An 18868-nucleotide genomic window follows, 5' to 3' on the forward strand; every position below is an offset into this window, starting at 1 on the left:
TAGAGAAAAAGGGAGACAGAGAATCCAAAGCAGGCTCCACGCTGTCAGAGCAGAGCCTGACGCGAACCATGAGGTCACGACCTGAACTGAAATCAAGAGTCCGATGCTTAACCAACTGAGCCACCCAGGCGCCCCCTGCCCTTCATTCTTGAAGGATATTCTCTCTGAATACAGGATTCGGTATTGACACTACTTTTCTTTCAGCACTTGAAAAATACTATGCTGCTTTCTTCCAGCCTCCGTTATTTCTGATGAGAAATTGGCTATCATTCTAATTGTGTTCCTCTATAGACAACATGTCATTTCTCTCTTGGTGCTTTCAAGTTTTTGTCTTTAGTTTTCACATGTTTAATTACGATGTGTTGTTGGACATGAACTTTGGGGGGCTTATCCTGTTTGGGATTCACTCAATTTCTTGAGTCTGTAGTTCTGGGTCTCTTGCCAAATCAAAAAGTCTTGGACTTATTACTTCAGGCGTTTTTTAATCCTTCCTTTCCCCGCTCCTTCTGGGACTCTGATAACAGGAATGTTAGATGTTTTGTTACAGTCCCACAGGTCTCTGAGGTTATATTTACTTTGTCAGTCTATTTTTTCTCTGCTGTTCAGATTGAATCATTTCTATTCTCTATTTTCCAGTTTCTGATCTTTCCTCTATTTCTTCCATTCTGCTACTGCGCTCATCCACTAAGCTTTTTATTTTAGTTGTATTTTCCACTTCTAAAATATCTATTTGCCTCTCTTTTATATCTTCTCTTTCTTTGCTGAGATATTCTATTTTTCTGTCTGTGTGAGGTATACTCATTTGATCAAGGCTGCTTTAAAATCTGTCCGATATTTCTAATATCTGTCGCCCTGATGGTGGCATCTACTGACTGCCCCTTTTTTCTTTTTGGTTCATCCCGGTTCCCGGTATGATGACTGCTTAAATAGAAACCTGGACATTTTAGGTGTTAGATTCGATAATTTATTTAAAGCTTTTGTTTCAGTTGGTTCCTCTAACACCACTCTAGCAGGCAAAGCAGGGACAACACCTCGTTAGGTCACCCATTTGGATACCACTGACGCCCAGTGTGGAGGGTGGGGTCCTTCCTATTGCTGGACTGGGGCCAGAACTCTGGTCTCCCACTAGACCTTCCCACTGATACCTCTTCTGCTAGGACGAATGCAAGTGCCCCGTGTGTGTTGCCATGTTCCCACGTGGTCTCTGCTGTGCTGGGTGGTGGCAGAAGGCCTGACTCTCCATTAGGCTTTATCTGAAACCACCCCAGCAGAAACTGGAAAAGGAACCTCATTATTGCTGGGTAGGGGTGAAGTCCAGACTCCCGACATGATCTGCAACCCACTCAGAAGTGGGGAGGGGCCTCATCATCCCTCGGTGAGTGAAGTCCCACCTGGCTACTTTCCTAGAAAACTATCAGAATTTTTACATCTGAAAGGGGTCACAGAAATTATAATTTACCTCCCCCACCCCATCCCCAATTTTCAAAACAAGGAAAGCAAAGCCCAGAAAAAGTAAATGCCTCTTTGAAGTGACACAACGCAGTCTGTGGCGATAAATAAAATGCAATAAAATTCAAATAAAAAATAAACTAAATTCCTCAAATTTCTCCTTAGCATAGCACCTTTGTTTTTAATCATAATGGCCCATTTTGCTATTTTTTCCCCCAAAGGAATCATGTTTTCTCAAATAATTACCTGCCAGACACCAATATTGGCTGAAGGTTCTGAGAATGGACGTTTCAAGACCCTGCACATTTTTAAGGCATCCGAATTAACTTCAGTGAAGTTATTTAACACAGCAAAGGCAGCTGCTAATGGGTAGACGCAGGAGAAAAGGCTCACATAACCGAACTGAAGAAATAACTCCAAGTAATCATCAAAGGTGCCCTGAAAATGTAAACCACAAGAAAAAAACAGGAATTGTTTTAATATTATATAATTACAGCAACACTTTGCAATACCATCCAAGGCACCAGCCTCCAACCAAAAAACAATCTTAGCACCTTTTGGGATGAGCACTGGGTGTTGTATGGAAACCAATTTGACAGTAAATTTCATATATTAAAAAATAAATAAATAAATAAATAAATAAAAAATAAAAAAAAACCAAAAAACAAAAAACAAAAAACAAAAAACAATCTTAGAATTCCTCCCAATTTCTTCTTGTCAACAACAGAATTTACATAAATTCAAAAGCAATTTTGTATTTAAGTCCCCGAAAGAACGAAAAAAATGATTTAGCTCCTCATTCCATTGTGCCAAATCACTGAATTATTACATAACAAACAACAGCAAAGCTAAAGATGTTTGCTTTTAACCAAGTAAAAAGAAATGATCCGACATCACTATTAGAAATCTTACATGACTGCCCCCTCCCATCAGGGGCTCCCCAGAACCTCAGTCCCTGACCCTCCATCAGAAAACGGATGGTGGTGATGCCAATGAACGTAGCGATGACCTCCAGAAGTTTGCGCCTCCATAAAATCAACACCAACAACAAAAGGGCAAAACGTGTCAGGACCAATTTTTCAAGTGCTCTGGAAGTCAACCAAAGGCTTGCAGCAATTCTGGTGGCACAGAGTCATGAAAAACAGCTCAATCTTCTGGCATTTTAACTTATTCTCGTCTCATCTCCTGCTCCCCAGTTCTGCAGCAACCTTGAAAAAACCCAGCATGCACCACCAGGACGGGAAGGGAGCAGCAGACTGGGGCTGGAGATCTGGGAAAGAAAGCCTCATTCCCAGAGGGAAGTCATGATCTGGCCTGGTTAGTGGTAACCTACAAGATTCCGCTCAAAAGGCTTGTCTTTATTCAACTTCACTGAGTCTCTTCCAGTGCCGAGGGCTTCTCCCTGAGTATGTGAGGTGAATTTTTAAACACTGGTCTGCCCTGAGGCAATGGGTAGCAGCGGGGGCAAACAAGAGACTAGCCAGGGAGCTCGAAAGGACAAGCGGAGGAATGCAATAGCCACAGGGGGTTTGTTGAACTCCAACATTTTCCTGGGAATCTAGAAGACGCGGCACAGGCAAAGGGTCACCGCATCATCTCAGGAAACACCACAGAAGGCTCTAGGATCTCACCTCTCACTGACCTCGGGGCTCTGCACAAGCAGAAAGTGAATGGCAAGGCAGAATTTTAAACTTCCTGGTTTAGTGTTGAAGGCACGCCCAAACACGAAAACAGCGACCGAACAGACATCTGATGAGGGACAGAAGCAGGGAAGTGTTCACTTCTAGTCCAGCAGGCTGACCTACAGCCTGCAGAGTTTTCATTAAGGGCCAAATTAAGTGCTGCTTGCTACGTTCTCAAAGGGTCTCGTGACTACCTGTACGTATCGCCAATTACTATCGAACTGAATGATGAGCACTCGAGAAATCTTGCAGAAGTGGTTTTATGAATAGAAACTTGAAGAAACATTTATGATCTAATACTCCCTGCATGTCCTCTCCCCCTTCAGCACTAAGCATACGACCACCAGCTTCATACAGCAAAAGTGCAGCTCTTTCTGCCCGCGAGTTCTGTCCCCGTGCTATAATAAAAGCACCTTTTTGCACCGAAAATGTCTCAAGAATTCTTTCTTGACCATTTGCTTGCGGCCCCAAGTCAATATCTATATAACACTCAACCCAATGACAACAGAATGCTCGTTCTTCTCAAGTGCACATGAAACATTCTTCAGGATAGATGAGATGTTAGGCCCTAAGACGATTCTCAACAAACCCAAAAGGCTTAAAAATCATACAAAGTATCTTCTCTGACCACAGTGGAACGAAAGTGGAAATCAGTAACAGAAGGAAATTTGGGAAATTCATACTGAATGGAAATTAAGCGACATATTCCTAAAAAACCAATGAGTCAAAGAAGAAGTCACAAGAAGAATTAGAAAAACTTTGAGATGAATGAAAATTAAGACACGACATATCAAAACTTAAAGGATGTGGTGAAAACAGTGCTCAAAGGGAAGTTCATGGGTATAAATGCTTCATTAAAAAAAAAGGCAGATCTCAAAACAACTGAGATTTTCACCTTAAAAATCTAGAGAAAGAATAGTATACTAAATCTAAAGCAAGCAAAAGCAAATAAATAAACACAACAAAGTTTTTTATATGTAGCACAGTAATGTACATAACATATAAATGTATACTTTCTATAACTATATATAATCATCTTAATAGACACAGAAAAAAACACAAAAACCAAAATCTGATACCCCTTCATGATAAAAACATTCAACAAATGAGTAACAGAAGAGAATTTCCTCAAAGTGGTAAAAACCGCATCTACAAAACACCACAGCTAACATCACACTTGATGGTGAAAAACTGGAAGTGTCCCACCTAAGATCAGGAACAAGACAAAAATGTCTGCTCTTAACTCTTCTATTCAATTCAACACTATCCTTGGGGTTCTACCAGGAATGGAAAGGAAGGCAAGGAAAGAAATAAGAGCCATGGAGAACAAGAAAAAAAAAAATCCTATTTGCAGAGGACATGATCTTATATGTAAAAAACCTCTAAAGAACCCCCCAAAAGATTATTAGGTCTAATTATAAATGATTTAATAATAAACTGCAGGATATAAGATCAATATACAAAAGCCAATGATATTTCTATAAACCAGCAACAAACAAACTGAAAATGAAATTTAAAAAACAATTTCACTTACAATATTATCAAAAATAAAACACATAGTAATAGATTTAACAGGGTAAGATGTGTATGGTGAAACCCACAAATCATTGCTGAAAGAAATTTAAAAAGACCTAAACAAATGGACAGACATTCCACGTTTATGGATGAGAAAACGTAGTATTGTTAAGATGGCAATACTCCCCAAATTGATGAATAGATTCGGTGCAATCCCAATCAAAATTTCAACTGCATTTTTAAAAGAAATGGAGATGCTAATCCTAAAACCATAAGGAATTACAAGAGACCCAGAAGAGCCAAACAATCTTGATAAAGGACAAACAGAGAGAAATCGTACTTCCTGATTTGAAAACCTACTACAAAGCTACAGTAATCAAGACACTGTAGGAATGGCATAAGGACAGACACACAGAGGTCAATGGAATCGCACTGAGAGTCCAGAAACAAATCCATGTGTCTTTAGTCCTACAATTTTCTTTTCTCTTTAAGTTTGTTTCTCTATTTTGAGAGAGAGAGACAGTGCGAGTGGGGGAGGGGCAGAGAGAGAGAGAAGAGAGAGAATCCCAAGCAGGCTCCATTCTGCCAGGGCAGAGCCCGATGTGGGGCTCAAACCACAAAGTCGCGAGATCATGACCTGAGCCCAAACCAAGAGTCGGACACTTAACCAACTGAGCCCCGCTTAACCACCCAGGCGCCCCAGTCTTACAGTTTTCAACAAATGTGCAAAGATCATTCGATGAAGGAAAAAATCATTTCTTAAAACAAATGGTGCTCGGGCAACTAGATATCCACGTGTAAAGAATGGATCTGGACTCTGTCCTCACACTATCTACAAAACTCAATTCAAAAGGGATCAGACCTAAATGTAGGGGCTAAGCCCATAACATTCTTAGAAGAAAATACAGAAGTAAATCTTCCTCTCTTCAGATAAGGCAATGGTTTCTCAGAGAGGACACCAAAAGAATAAGCAACAAAAAAGAGAGAAATTTGACTCCCATCAAAGTCAAAAACCTGTGCATCAAAGGACACTCATGAAAATAAAAAGCTAACCCACAGAATGGGAGGACATATTTGCAAATCACATCCTGATAAGAAATTTGTATTCAGAGTATATGAAGAACGCTTGCAATGAAATAATAAAAAGATAACTGAATGAAAAATGGGCAAAGAATATGAATACATATTTCTCCAAAGAAGATATACAAATGGCCAAAAAGCACATGAAAAGATGGTCAGTACCTTTAGGCATTAGGAAAATGCAAATCAAACCCACAACGAAATCCCATTTTACATGTAGTAAGTGTGGCTACTGCTAAAAGGCGGGGGAGGCAAAAAATGACAAGTGTTGACAGAGATGTGGAAAAAATGGGACCCTCCTATATGGCTGGTGAGAATATAAAATGGTACCACTGGCTTTGAAAACACTCTGGCAGTTACTCAAAAAGCGAAACACAGAGTGAACATGTGACCTAGCCTATGGTAACCAATGGATGTTCAGAAGAAACGGACGTTCATACAAAAGCTTGCACACAAATGTTTACGGCAGCCTTATTCCTAACGGCCAAAAAGTGGAAACAACTTGTTCCAAATGTTTATCGACTGATGAATGAACAAATCAAATGTAGCATATCCATACAATGGGATATCCCTCGACCATAAAAAGGAACGAGGTGCGATACAGGCTGTATTGTGGACTGAGCCTTGAAAGCATTATGCTTAGTGAAAGAAGCCAGACACAGGATCACGGACTGTATGACTCCATTTCCATGACGTGCACGCAGGAGGCAAACCTACAGACACAGAATGTAGACTGATGCTTGCCGGAGTCTGGGGTACGGACGGACTGCTTCCTGGGCGTGGGGTTTCTTTCGGGGATGATGAAATGCTCTGGAAGTAGCGGTGATTGCTGTAAAACCTTGTGAATTTACTAAAAATCATTACATTGTACGCTTCAAAACAGTGAATCTTATGGTACGTGAATTGTATCCCAATTTAAAAAAAAAAAAAGGAAAGAAAAAAAAAGCTGATAGTCATAAGGGAGCTCTCAAGAGTCACCCTAGCAGAAGTAGCAAATATACAAAAGAGGCCAGAGAATGAAATCCACAGCAGAAATCGAGTGAAGCCATAGAAACATGAAGAAATCCCTTTCAAACTATGTTTAAAAACCTAACAACACTTTAAAAGGTGTAGTCCAAAGGAAGAAAGGGAAAACAGTCATCACACACCTTCAGTTTGGTGGCAGAGAAACGTAAACAGTACGAGGCGGGTTATTTCGTGATCTTTAACGACTGGGCAAAGGAGCCTTCACTGAAGTAGGCTGCCTGGGCATCGGTGACCCCCACTGGCCACTTGAATGGCGTCACCAAAACTCTACAGGACCAGGCGACGAGCACTCCAACCCCTCACTCCTCAGTGGAGGTCTGCTGTTCACAACACGTGTTTATTCTGACCCAAGAGGAGCAGTTCTCTGTGCCGTGCAGCGACTGAGCGACAGAGCCAGCCCTCAGGATGCCGAAGGCCATGTCGCCGGCTTTCGGCATCCTCGGGCCTCCTCGTGATCATCCACTGCACGGGCGAGAACCACTCCAGCTTAATAAAAATGTACGTCACAACATTTTAAAGCAATATTCTCTAAAATGAATTATTGTAATTATTGTTACTGTATCTCAGAGTCCGTCTTTCACCAAGACGCGCACAGTAGGCTCACTAGTTGAGCTGCAGTGGAAGTCAGATTCTACTTCTGGCAGAAAACGCCCAAACCTAGGTACAGAATACTGGGAACGGCAGAGCGTGCTCTCAGACGGCCTGGGTGGGAGGACAAAGCACGAACCCAGGGACTCTGAGTTACGCTCTGGCTGTTTTCAAGGTTCACACGTGCCTCCAGAGCTGGCGGGCTGGGGCTCAGTGGGGGATTCAGCGGTGAGTAGTTTCTCAACGACTCTCTGGAAGCATCTGGCTCTGGAAAGTATTTCCATACGCTGTGTTGCAGCACACAGAAGTGGTTCTAAAATACACCCAGTGGTATAGCATCAATCCACTTCTCTGAAAAGCGTAGAAATCAAGAGCAGAGTAAAAAACACCTTAGCTGTTACGCCATTTTTACCACAATTGGGTCTTAAGAAATCCTGACAGCCTATGCTCGGCTTTCAAAACTGCTGTTTCAGATCAGAATGTACAAGATAGAGCCTCCGCAGAGCTGTGTAGACAAATCCTCCCCTGTGCCAATGGGCAGCCTCCAGAAGGCATGCTCAGGCCTGGCATTTTTAGCATACAACACGAGGGGGCCCCTTCTCCGCACAGCAGCACACTCTGCATTCTGCCTCCATCTCACGCAGGGACTGAGTATAGCACACACACGCTAACACTTTATCAGGACTTTTACACTGAGCGCTTCGGAGTCAGTAAATTTAGCAAACCAGGGACGTACTCCAAAAGCAAGAAGGAGAAAAAAATGCAAATTCAACAATCTAAATAATTGCACACTAAAATAAAAATACGTTAACCAAGATACAGTCTACCCGATTAGCTGCAAGTTAGCAAAGACAACTTACAAAATCTAAGAACAAAGCAGTCATGAAGAACACCGTGGTATTTCTGTGAAGTCATAACTAATTTCATGTATCTATTTACTAGATGAATGGAAACAAAGTTTCAGGTTCCAGGGGCTCTATCCCACTGGATCCTCAAACCAGCCGGGCAGAAACAGGTCTATGAGTTCCCTATGCTGAGTATACAACAAGGAAAGAAAGTACTATATTTAAGGCCACAAGCAGCACACAGACACTAGGGGCTGACCATTTTTCTCCTAAAACTGTTCCTTATTCAATATTATATTGAATGCTCGCTAAGAATTACCATGATAAATAACATGGGGACAGTGACCTCAGCAACAGAGAAAGAAAAATTATTAGACAGTGGCACTTGACCCTAAATAAAATACTGACATGTTCAGCGTGACAATGTATATTTAAAAATAGTGAGCAGGTAGAGTTAATCACTTCAGCAGATGTTCCAGTAGGAAATTTATGAGTGGGGTGGGAGGGAGGGGAAGGTGAGTGATGGGCATTGAGGAGGGCATCTGTTGGGATGAGCACTAGGTGTTGTATGGAAACCAATTTGACAATAAATTCTCATATTTAAAAGAAAGGAAATTTATTAGTGTAAAGGAGAATATTAAATCTTAATACGATAATCTCAACAGAAGCAAATAAATGAAGAACTTGATAAAATGTAACATCTTTCACGATACAAACTGCGCAAGTAAGGAAAAGAACATTTTTAAACTGATAAAAAGCTACCTACCAAGAACACGGGACAAATGTTGACACTCAATGGTGAGGAGACCAAAAAAGAAAAAAAAAAAGTCAGGAGCTAGAGAAAGATTCCTATTGTAAATACTTCTGTCCAAATTATACTGAACATATTCATGAGTCCAATAGATAATAAAAACTGTAGATGAAGGAAGAAAGAAATTATAGCTGAAATATCTCTACACAGAAAACCCAAGAAAACCCAAGAAAATGGATTAGAAAAAAATGGGAGGGTTCATCAAGGTTGCTGGGTAACAAGATACAAAAATCAACAGCATTCGCATCTAACAGCAACAATTTAGAACTTTTTGAAAGAGCTACCAATGACAGGAAACCGGAAGTCTCAAAATACCTACCAGCAGCTCACTTACTCCTTCCAAAGTGCAATTCCGTCCCTGCGACGAGCCCAGCCCCAGGTCAAGCAAAGGATCCGACAAGGCGTGGGGCAGCCTGACATCCCAGCTCCGGGTGGGGTGCGACGGAAGGTGCTCTCCCAGAATCGCTAAACTGGAATCTCGTGAGGAAACCATGGGACACACTGGCTTCACAACGAGCCAACGCCCCGAAGAACGAAAAAAGCAACGGGCTATTCCAGACCTGCAGCTTTCAAGCCTTCTGGTCTCTGCAGCCCTAAACTCTCAAAAATGACTGAGGACAAAGACTTTTTGTTTACAGGAGTCTACCTTGTGATATTTACCCATTTGAAATTAAAACTCAAAACCGTATAAAATATTTCTCATTGATTCGGTTACACAAAAACGTTAACATCAATGAGATACTGCTTGAAAAATAATTACGTTTTCCAAGACAAAAACATTCAGTGTAGAGAGTGGCACTCGTTTACGGTTTTAGCAAATCTCTTAACGTCTAGCTCACTAGGAGGCAGCTCATTTATGCTGTGGCGACTCATCACGAAAAGTCATAGTCACGCAGCTGTGCGGTTGGGCAGGATCCGGGAGTTCACAGGGCAGGGGCAGCACAACGCAGGCCCGAGGCACCCATGGCCTCAGCCCTGGCGGGCGCAGCAGGCCCAAAAGACACCGGTGAATCACCCCCAGGGGGCCATCATGGAGGTTTCCTTTTTCCTTACTTTTCACTCTGTCCTGCATCATCCAAGCTTCCCATTGTGCCTAAACAAGTATTACTTTTATAACAATTTTTGTGTTCCAGTCAAATTGTCTTTCTTCCCAAAACTTGATAATATTACTTTAGATTCATGTGTAGCGGTCAGGATGAGCTTTACAGAGAATACAATCCTAAGTTCACTGACTTCGGTGTGGAGGAAAATACACCCAGAGGGAAGGATCAGCACGTAGGAAACAGTGGTCTAGATCAAATGTGACCCCAAAGCATGTCCCCTCTCCCAATACATGCAGAGAGTTGAAACAGCCAATACCGGACTGTCGCTCCATGGAGAGAGTAGAGGGGGATGTGCAGGCGGTGAGGAGGGAGCGTGACAGATCACCCAGGACCCCAGCCCCTCGAGCAAGTCAAGGAGCAGCACCGCTAACCACAGCATTCGCTCACAGACCCGGGGCCTGCAGGAGAAGCGAGTGCACTGCTTCCTGCCCAGGCTGAATGACAGGTTCCGAACTGGAAAAGCAAAGACTCGGATCTTGTTCCTGATTTGGTCACCAAGGGATTAACAGCAGAGAGCTTCAACTGCCTGTTATTAACACGGGAAAAGCAACGCTCACCTTACCGTCCTTCACCAAGGTGTTATCGGATGTCATGAGATGCCAAAAAGGTGAGGTCTCAGATTCTGACGGTTGTCACCTTAGTAGCATGTAGTTGTTGGATGAATTAAAATTGCTTGGATGAGAATGTTTATAGCCGCACTATCCACAATAGCCAAGCTGTGGAAAGAGCCCAAATGTCCACCGATGGGTGAATGGATAAAGAAGATGTGGTCTATATACACAATGGAGTGTTACTCGGCAATCAAAAAGAATGAAATCTTGCCATTTGCAACCATGTGGATGGAACTGGAGGGTATTATGCTAAGTGAAATTAGCCAATTAGAGAAAGACAAGTATCATGACTTTGCTCATGTGAGGAATTTACGATACAAACAGATGAACATAAGGGAAGAGAAACAAAAATAGTATAAAAACGGGGAGGGGGACAAAACAGAAGAGACTCATAAATATGGAGAACAAACTGAGGGTTACTAGAGGGGTTGTGGGCTCAATGGGTAAGGGGCATTAAGGAATCTACTCCTGAAATCATTGTTTTACTATACGCTAACTAATTTGGATGTAGATTTTAAAAAATAAAAAAAATCGCTTGGATGAGGGACACGTTGCTTGAACTACTGCGTACGAGTCAGTGAGCCGGGGGGAAAGGAGGGGAAACTGGTCTGGAGAAGACTGTGAATTTGGTTTGGGGCACGTGGGGGGATGACGTCGTCTGTCCAAACAATTCAGAGAAAAAGAAGAGAGCTGATTCTAAGTGATCACAGGGAGAGAAGAGGGGAAGGAGAGACGCCAACATGAAATAATTATTTCAAGACACTGGGGCAGGAAAGACAGGACACAGCCAGCAGACGTGCGTGCGGGTTTGCTTGGTTTGGGACAGGAGGGCTGGGGCAGCTGGGGCAGCTGGGGCAGCTGGGGCAGGGAGACGGGGAAGCGGGAGATGCGGCGGCTCCAGGCGGGAACAGGGGCCTTTGCAGACGAGAGGAGAGGCGGAGGGGAAGGAAGAGAGAGCTCAGGGGAAAGACTGCTTGTCCGGCTTCCACCAGAAAGGGAAGGATGGAAAACAAATACGGCCAGAAATCCCGCTCCCCAGAACACGCAAGGAAAGGAGTCAGACACAGACTGAGGTTTCAGGCCCCAGCCAGCCCGCCCTTCGACCAACACAGGCAAGAAGCACCACAAGGTGCGAACGCGTCCTTTCTCGCACGCCTGTGTTTTCTCCGACGCTTCACACACACACACAAGCAGCGTTACTGGCCAAGTGTGCCGTGCGTATACTTTGAAGCACACTCTCCCCCCACAGACAGCACTGACAGAAGACGCTAGTGCATATGTGCATATTTCATCAAGACGCATATCACCACGCAGAAACCAGAAAAACAGCCGCACAGGTGAGAAATGGAGCAAAACGAAGGTGGTAAGCGGGAGCCCGGCCCGACTCCAGCCCGCAGGCCGACGGACGCGGCTCGATCTGTATCCTGCGGGGCGAGGGATTCAAAGGCACCTCCTCCCCTGAAGCATTACTGGGGCTAGGCTGTTTGAACAAAACCAGGGGCTAGAACAGTGGTCCCCTGTCCTTGAAAGGGGGCTGAAAAGCCACAGCTGCCGCCCTGACCTGCAGTCTGTGTCGACTGGCTCCGCAAAACCCCCAAGGTCCCCACAAGGTGGGAGCCGGGGCTACAGACCCCTGGTTTTAGGCTAAGCCACAGAGGCTCCTGGGGCAGCTGTGAAGACCGGGCGGGAAGAAGCGAGCAGAGAGGGAAGACACACGTCCTCAAGATGAACACACCAAGTGACACTCGCGAGCGCACGAGAAGAAGGAGCACGTGGGCCAAGAGGGTCAAACGATGACGCGCGAAGGCGGAAAACAAGACCGCGAGAGTTGAACACTGACCGGGCCGCTGCAGGGTCTAACTCACCGAGAAGCAGACCGCACCGCGCAGGAAGGTGCGGGACGCAGGACACCGGGAGCCAAGCGCGCACGACCCCGACGCCCCTCGCCCACGAACACACGGTCAGGTTCCACGAGCCGGGGGCTTCCCCGCACTGTTGTCACAGGCGGCCAGCCTTGCAGTGATCTGCTTGCAGCTCCTCAAAGGAACTCAGAAAGTCTTGATCCAGAAGGAACCACGGTCACTTCCCACACCACTAAGGGAAACCGGAGAGACCCTGCAGAGCGGCGCCCCATTTTCGGCGGCGGGTCTCCACCTCCCCCAGGAGTCTGCAGCAGCCCCGGCGAGTGAGCAGGACGCGGCCTCTTCACAGCCGGCCGGCCCGGGGCAGCTTTGCAGCGAGGGTTGCCTGGCGCCCTGGGGGTGGGGGAAGCAGCGACGCAACCGGCCAAACCCGCCCCCTGCTGTCGTGAGGCTTAACTTCAGATTGAGGGCGGCAACACCGAAGGCGCGGTCCCCCCTCGCTCACGGTGAAGGAGCTCTCGGCGCGGACGCTGGCAGGAGAGCACTTCCAAAGTAGCCACATCTGGGCCAGCGAGCGGGTCCACTGCTACTCGCTTTTACTCAATGGTTAATTCGGCAATATTCACACTTACCAAATAGGTTCCCATTTCTTTCTCCAGGACAACCTGTTCGTACAATGTAGCATCGATGTCCGCTTTTAAAGCCTGCACCTTCCTCTTCACCTGCACGTGGTGCTTCCTTTGGAGCCAGTAAGGAAGGAGAGACTCCATAATTTGGTTAAGGATCTGGGAGGTAATCAGGAGGGTGGCCAGACTCTAAAAAGAAGCAGAGAAGTAATATCTGACAATGTAGCTTAGTAAAATCACAGTATGTGTATAATTATGCAATAAATAAAATGGAATCTTCAACAAATAGCATACCATTAATATCACAACTAATATCAGAAAAGCGAGGTGCTAGAATAATGTTTCCAATTTATTGTTTTTTCCCACAGGAAGAACACATTAAAATACAAAAAGTTATAAGTAAGATTATAATAAATAAATCAGTTATAAATAAGATTATAATAAGAAATGAAATCAGTAATGAGCTGGCAGGGGAACAATTTAATTTGAAATTGTTTTTTGTCATCTCATCCTTGCTACAACATAATAATCTAAATGATATTGCCAACTCTGAAAAATAAAAAAGTTTGGCGAAAGTTCAAAAAACTTATAAAATGAATATATCCTCCTTCATCGTAGTAAGCTTAGAAAGTAGTAAAAAAGCCACCCATAATTCCACAACCATGATGGAACCTCTGCTAACATCTTAGGATATTTCTTTCCAATCACATGTAAAATACAAGCAGCCCACGTACTGTTGTTGACTGTATTATTCCCAACCTTCACTATTACAAATGCTGCTCTTCGCATACCTGTGTACATGAATCTTTGCCCTGTCTCTGATGACTTACTGAGGATGGACTGTGGTTCTTGGCAAAGCTGCCCTAGGCGTTTCTAGAAGTGCTGTGTCAATTTCCACTTACCCCAGATGGATAGAAGTGTTTCCATCACATACTCCCTTTGCTAGGATTAAAAGTGCATTATTCTAAAAGTCCTCCCCTATCTCCTTGTCCTTCATCTTCTGTTTAAAAAAAGAGACTCTTGGGGCACCTGGGTGGCTCAGTCGGTTAAGCATCCGACTCTTGATTTCGGCTCAGGTCATGATCCCAGGGTCATGGATCGAGCCCATGCCTAACTCCACACTGAGCGTGGAGCCCACTTACAATTCTTTCTCTCCCTCTGCCCCTCTCCCCAACTCGTGCTCTCTCTCTCTCTCTAAAATAAAAAAAAAACTTATAAAAGTTAACAACATATCAATTTAAAAATGAAATGGGAAAGACCTATTTAAGGTTGTATCAATCACCTCTCACTCTGACACACACACACACACACACACACACACACACACACACTTCAATTAAGGAATACTTTTCATTAGAATTGCTTTTACAGGCTTTGAGATGAACTACATATGTGTTTTTCCTGTACCGCATGATTAATTTTACAAGTTGGTTAGCTTCAATGAATTTGTTTTCAGTTGATATACAGTGCAATTGCTAATGGTTTTTCACTTAGAATTGGCTTAGAAATATACAAAATGTCAGATTTTATCCATAACAATAATAACAATATTATTGTTATTAATACAGGAAATTAATAATTAATAATTAGTAAATTAATACAGGAAAGGACCTCTGAAACCTACAAGACAGACTTCCTGCTTTTCACACTCACCTGACGCAACAGCTTCATATCCCTCAAGACAAAGGCGATGTAGAAGAGGGAGGCAAAGCAATTCAGAAAGTTGAACTGCCAAGAAAAAGACGGCAACATTTCACACTGCTTTACGGTACTTTATTACAGTTGTAAATAGAGCATTAACAATGTAACGAGGGACTTCCAGCCCTCACCAGAGGGCAGACTTGTTTCTCCTGCTCCTCCTCACTAAGCACATCCAGAAACTCTGGAAATACCGCAAGAGGCGAGCAGAGGAGACCTCTGACAGCTGCCAACAGCTTGGACAGCGAACTGGTTTGGGACCCACGGCCTGAGGGAACAGCGGAACAGAGGAGCACCCGCACATTTCTGCTACATTCTAACGGAAGAGGAAGAGCAAGGCCCAGCCTTTCCCGGCCCCCACCGGCAAGCCGGATGGCCTGGGTGGGCTCGCTCCCTGCCCACCTCACCTCTGCCCACCCCCCCCCCCCCATTCACTTGAGGAGCCCTGCGGACCCGGCAACGGGGTCCACCCGGACTCCCCGCTAACACTGAGGTGCCGGAGGACGTGCTTCCTTCCCGGCAAGGCCTGGCCCACCGGGCCCCACGGAGAGACGCCAGGCCAGCCAGACAGCACCAGCATTCTGCACGTCAAGCATCTCGCAGTGCTAGAACGAGGCCTTCAAAGACTTTTTAGAGATGCATGGCTGCTTGCCCCTTTTCTAAAGCCCAAACTGCTAAAACTGTTCGTTTTGCATTACCTATTTGTAAAAAATGCTGTATTTTACTTGCCACACTTGCCTCTATAATCAGACCTACTCCCATAAACCTAAGCACCTTCCTGTCAGAGCTTTGTGATCTCTTAAGGCCTGAACAACCAGGTAACAAGCTTCCGACAATGATTTCTTGGCTGGAACAGAAACTCTTTTCTCCGGAACCCTTTCTTGGGAGTAAGATACACGGACTGTGGTCCAGTCGAGAGGTCAGAGGACTCTTTCTATGGTCTTCTCGATCCTCAGTCATGCTACCAATGGCTGCGGTAAGCTCCTGACAAACCAAGTGCTACCAAGCTGGCACTTCTTTTTTATAATAGTGGGAAAAGGGCATAATGTGTGAGCTTTTACACAAACAGCAAGCAGGTTACACTACGCCTTCTCTCCATTTCCTCCCTCCCACCCACCAAAACATGCTGGGAACCTATTAGACTTTAGAAATTTCTTTCAAAAAGGAAAAAAAAAAAAAGGAAAAAAAAGTTAATGGTCCATCACTAAACAGACTGTGGGCAACGGAAAGAATTGTTAAATAGTGAAGCAAAGAAGTCACCAAAAGGAAAAAGACAGAAACATGTCTGTAATGTGCTTAGTTTTTTAAATAACTAGAAATTGGCTATCTTAATTTCTATACTTGAAGACTTACACCACGTGCACATTTGTAGTAAGAGCACTGAACATACATGTAAGCACGCGTAATCAATCCTGCCTACCTGTACAAAATATATTAACCGTCTGATATCTTAAATTAGAAGCCAGTTTTCGTGTTTACATTTCTAAGTATTAACCAGTATACGTAAGCTTCATAATTCAAATGGATTTGTACATAAAAACTCTACTCACCACTAAAACTTTCAGAATTAGATGATTCTGGTAGGCAGATTCCAATCTGTGATTCTCTACAAAAGGAAACAGGAGAGGAAATTTCTCTCAGATAAGAAGGCGGTATGGTAGGCTGTCGTGGGGTAAAGGCAGATGTGCTGAGGCAGAGACATCAGGCAACGGAGCCTCGGTGAGTAAATGTGCCAGACTGTCAATCAGGCTGCCGCTTATCCTCAAGAACATCGCACAGGAAGAAACGAAGATTAGGACACATTTTCCACAGTACTACAAGAGCACGGTGTTCTGAAATTTTTTTTTTAAATGTTTATTTATTTATTTTTGAGAGAGAAACAAGAGAGAGTGGGGGAGGGGTGGAGAGAGAAAGAATCCCAAGTAGGCTCTACACCACGAGCATGGAGCCTGACAAGGGGCTTGAACCCACAAACTGTAAGATCGTGGCCTGAGCCAACATCAAGAGCCGGGTGCTTAACCCACTGAGCCACCCAGGTGCCCCTGAAATTATTCTTAAAGTATTACTGCAACAAAGAATCATGGGAAGTGTTGGCAAACGATCCCACAGACAGCCACCCAGAAAAAGACCCTGGACAAGTGGTCACAGTGAAACTGACCGCAACCTCTGAAGAGGGCGATAAAGTGTCTGTCCATGTGCCTTACAAGGATTCACTCAAAGAGCAACTCAAAATTCCCTCCTGAGCTACGGAAAGGAGACACAGTCCTGGCCCCAAGACAGCAGGGCAAAGACACTCCTGAAGAGAAGTGTCACCCTGCAGAGAGGCGGTCTGAGGCTCGCCTGCACTGGAACGCCAGCCCAGCTATTCAGCCACTGTCTGTCCTGGGCAAGTCACTGAACCTCCCGACACTCAGCCTCCTCGCTACAAAAACAAGGCGGACACCCGCTTCTCCCAGGTCCCTGTCGGGACAATAGATAACACAAAACCTTAGTCCAGGAACAGCACATGGAAAGGACTCGATGGATAATAGTTGCTAAAAGACTGACAAAAATAATTTAAAACATCTTTATGGTCCATGAAATTAAGGCATAGACTTCTTCATAGGAAATCGCACTGCATATTTACTTGTTTGAGTGAATAACTACAGAGCAAATGGCCTGTCCAGAGCATTTTTAAACCATGACCAGTTCCTTGTACCACAGATACATACAAGGGTACCCGCTACACGAAGGCCAAAGGCAAACCTCGGTCCTATAAGCAACTAAACAACTGGTTTCCAGATACCAGACGTCGTTCATTTGGCCAAAGTATCTGAAGGTAATTCAATCTACTTTATCCTCAATGGAAAATACCACATTATGGCACTGGGATCACAGGTTTTGGACACAGAGTCTGGGTTAGCCTGGCTCTACAATTTGTCTGAATCTTGCTAACTCTCTGTGTCTTTATCCCTGAAGATAAACAAACTTCCATTTCATGGCGTCCTGAGGAGGTAAAAATGAGACACCATGGACAAAGAGCCAGCCGGGCACCTGGAGTGCAGTGACTAACACTATGTGAGTGCCACGATAACCAGGAGCTGAGAGACACGGAGCCCACAAAACTGACGAACCCCTCCCCCAGTCTCGAGAGTGCACCCAGAGCCACACCTCCCTGCTTTGCCAGGTAGCAGTGATAGGAATCCTCTGAGCCAAGCAACATTTCTGATAGGCAAACAAGGCATAAATACAAGCATCAAGTCTTACCCCACGAAGTTAGAAACTCAGCAGCGTATCGATAGAGGCGGTTCATGATCTCAATCACAATGGCATAGATGATGCTGGGCACATACAACAGGACACTGGTCCACTCGGATCCACTATTGTCGTGCAGACTCAAGGCCCAGGCCTCCATGTCAAAGTAAATCATCATGACATACAGGGAGAAATAGAGGCAGAGGCACACAAACGGCAGAGAGACCAGGTAAATGCGCAACTGCCTCTTGTAGCTGGGGTACAGAGGTTCCTTCCTGCCGGTGACGGGATTGATACCCAGGACCCCATGGAATCCTGGCCGGGGCTCCTCAAACTGTCTCTTCATGACAAGTGTCCCCCACCTGTAGGTCATATTGGCACAGCCACGCTTCCACACTTCCAGGATCACTGTGGACCAGATGAGGTTGAAGGAGGCGAAGATCACATACTTGTCATAGTCTTCCCACACAAATAAGTAGTAAGGTAACCCAATGACCGCCATGGGGATTAAGGCAACAGTGAAATATTCCAAAAATCCAAAGTAAAGAGCAATTGTTTCCCCGAAGTAGCCACGAATATGGTCTACAATAAAAAGGAAAAAAAAAAAACAACTGAAGTACAGACTACCAACGACTTTCACCATTTGTTTTTTTAGGTACGTGGGGATCATTTCATACCCTCATCTCCCAATCAGCGCGTGATGGTCAACCCGTCTTCCGTGCACCACAAAGACCGCGC

At 44.5% G+C, this 18868-nt stretch overlaps 1 protein-coding gene across 7 annotated transcripts in view; it reads right to left on the reverse strand.

Moving 5' to 3' along the window:
* The window catches only part of ANO10 (anoctamin 10), a 283194-nt gene that overhangs the window by 174856 nt on the left and 89470 nt on the right, over positions 1–18868 (reverse strand). For all 7 annotated transcript variants that reach the window (XR_008422657.1, XM_053904132.1, XM_053904133.1 and 4 more), the window contains exons 6-10: positions 18143–18712; positions 16447–16502; positions 14852–14926; positions 13205–13387; positions 1696–1887 (exon numbers count right to left, since the gene is read on the reverse strand). Coding sequence is in view for 6 of the 7 variants with exons in the window: in XM_053904132.1 (XP_053760107.1) it covers positions 1696–1887; positions 13205–13387; positions 14852–14926; positions 16447–16502; positions 18143–18712 (1076 nt within the window). In the remaining variant the exon portion in view is untranslated. The remainder of the gene's footprint in view (positions 1–1695; positions 1888–13204; positions 13388–14851; positions 14927–16446; positions 16503–18142; positions 18713–18868) is intronic.

This window comes from Panthera pardus, unplaced genomic scaffold (assembly GCF_024362965.1).
Source record: "Panthera pardus isolate Hobbes unplaced genomic scaffold, ASM2436296v1 HiC_scaffold_16, whole genome shotgun sequence".
NCBI lineage: Eukaryota > Metazoa > Chordata > Mammalia > Carnivora > Felidae > Panthera > Panthera pardus.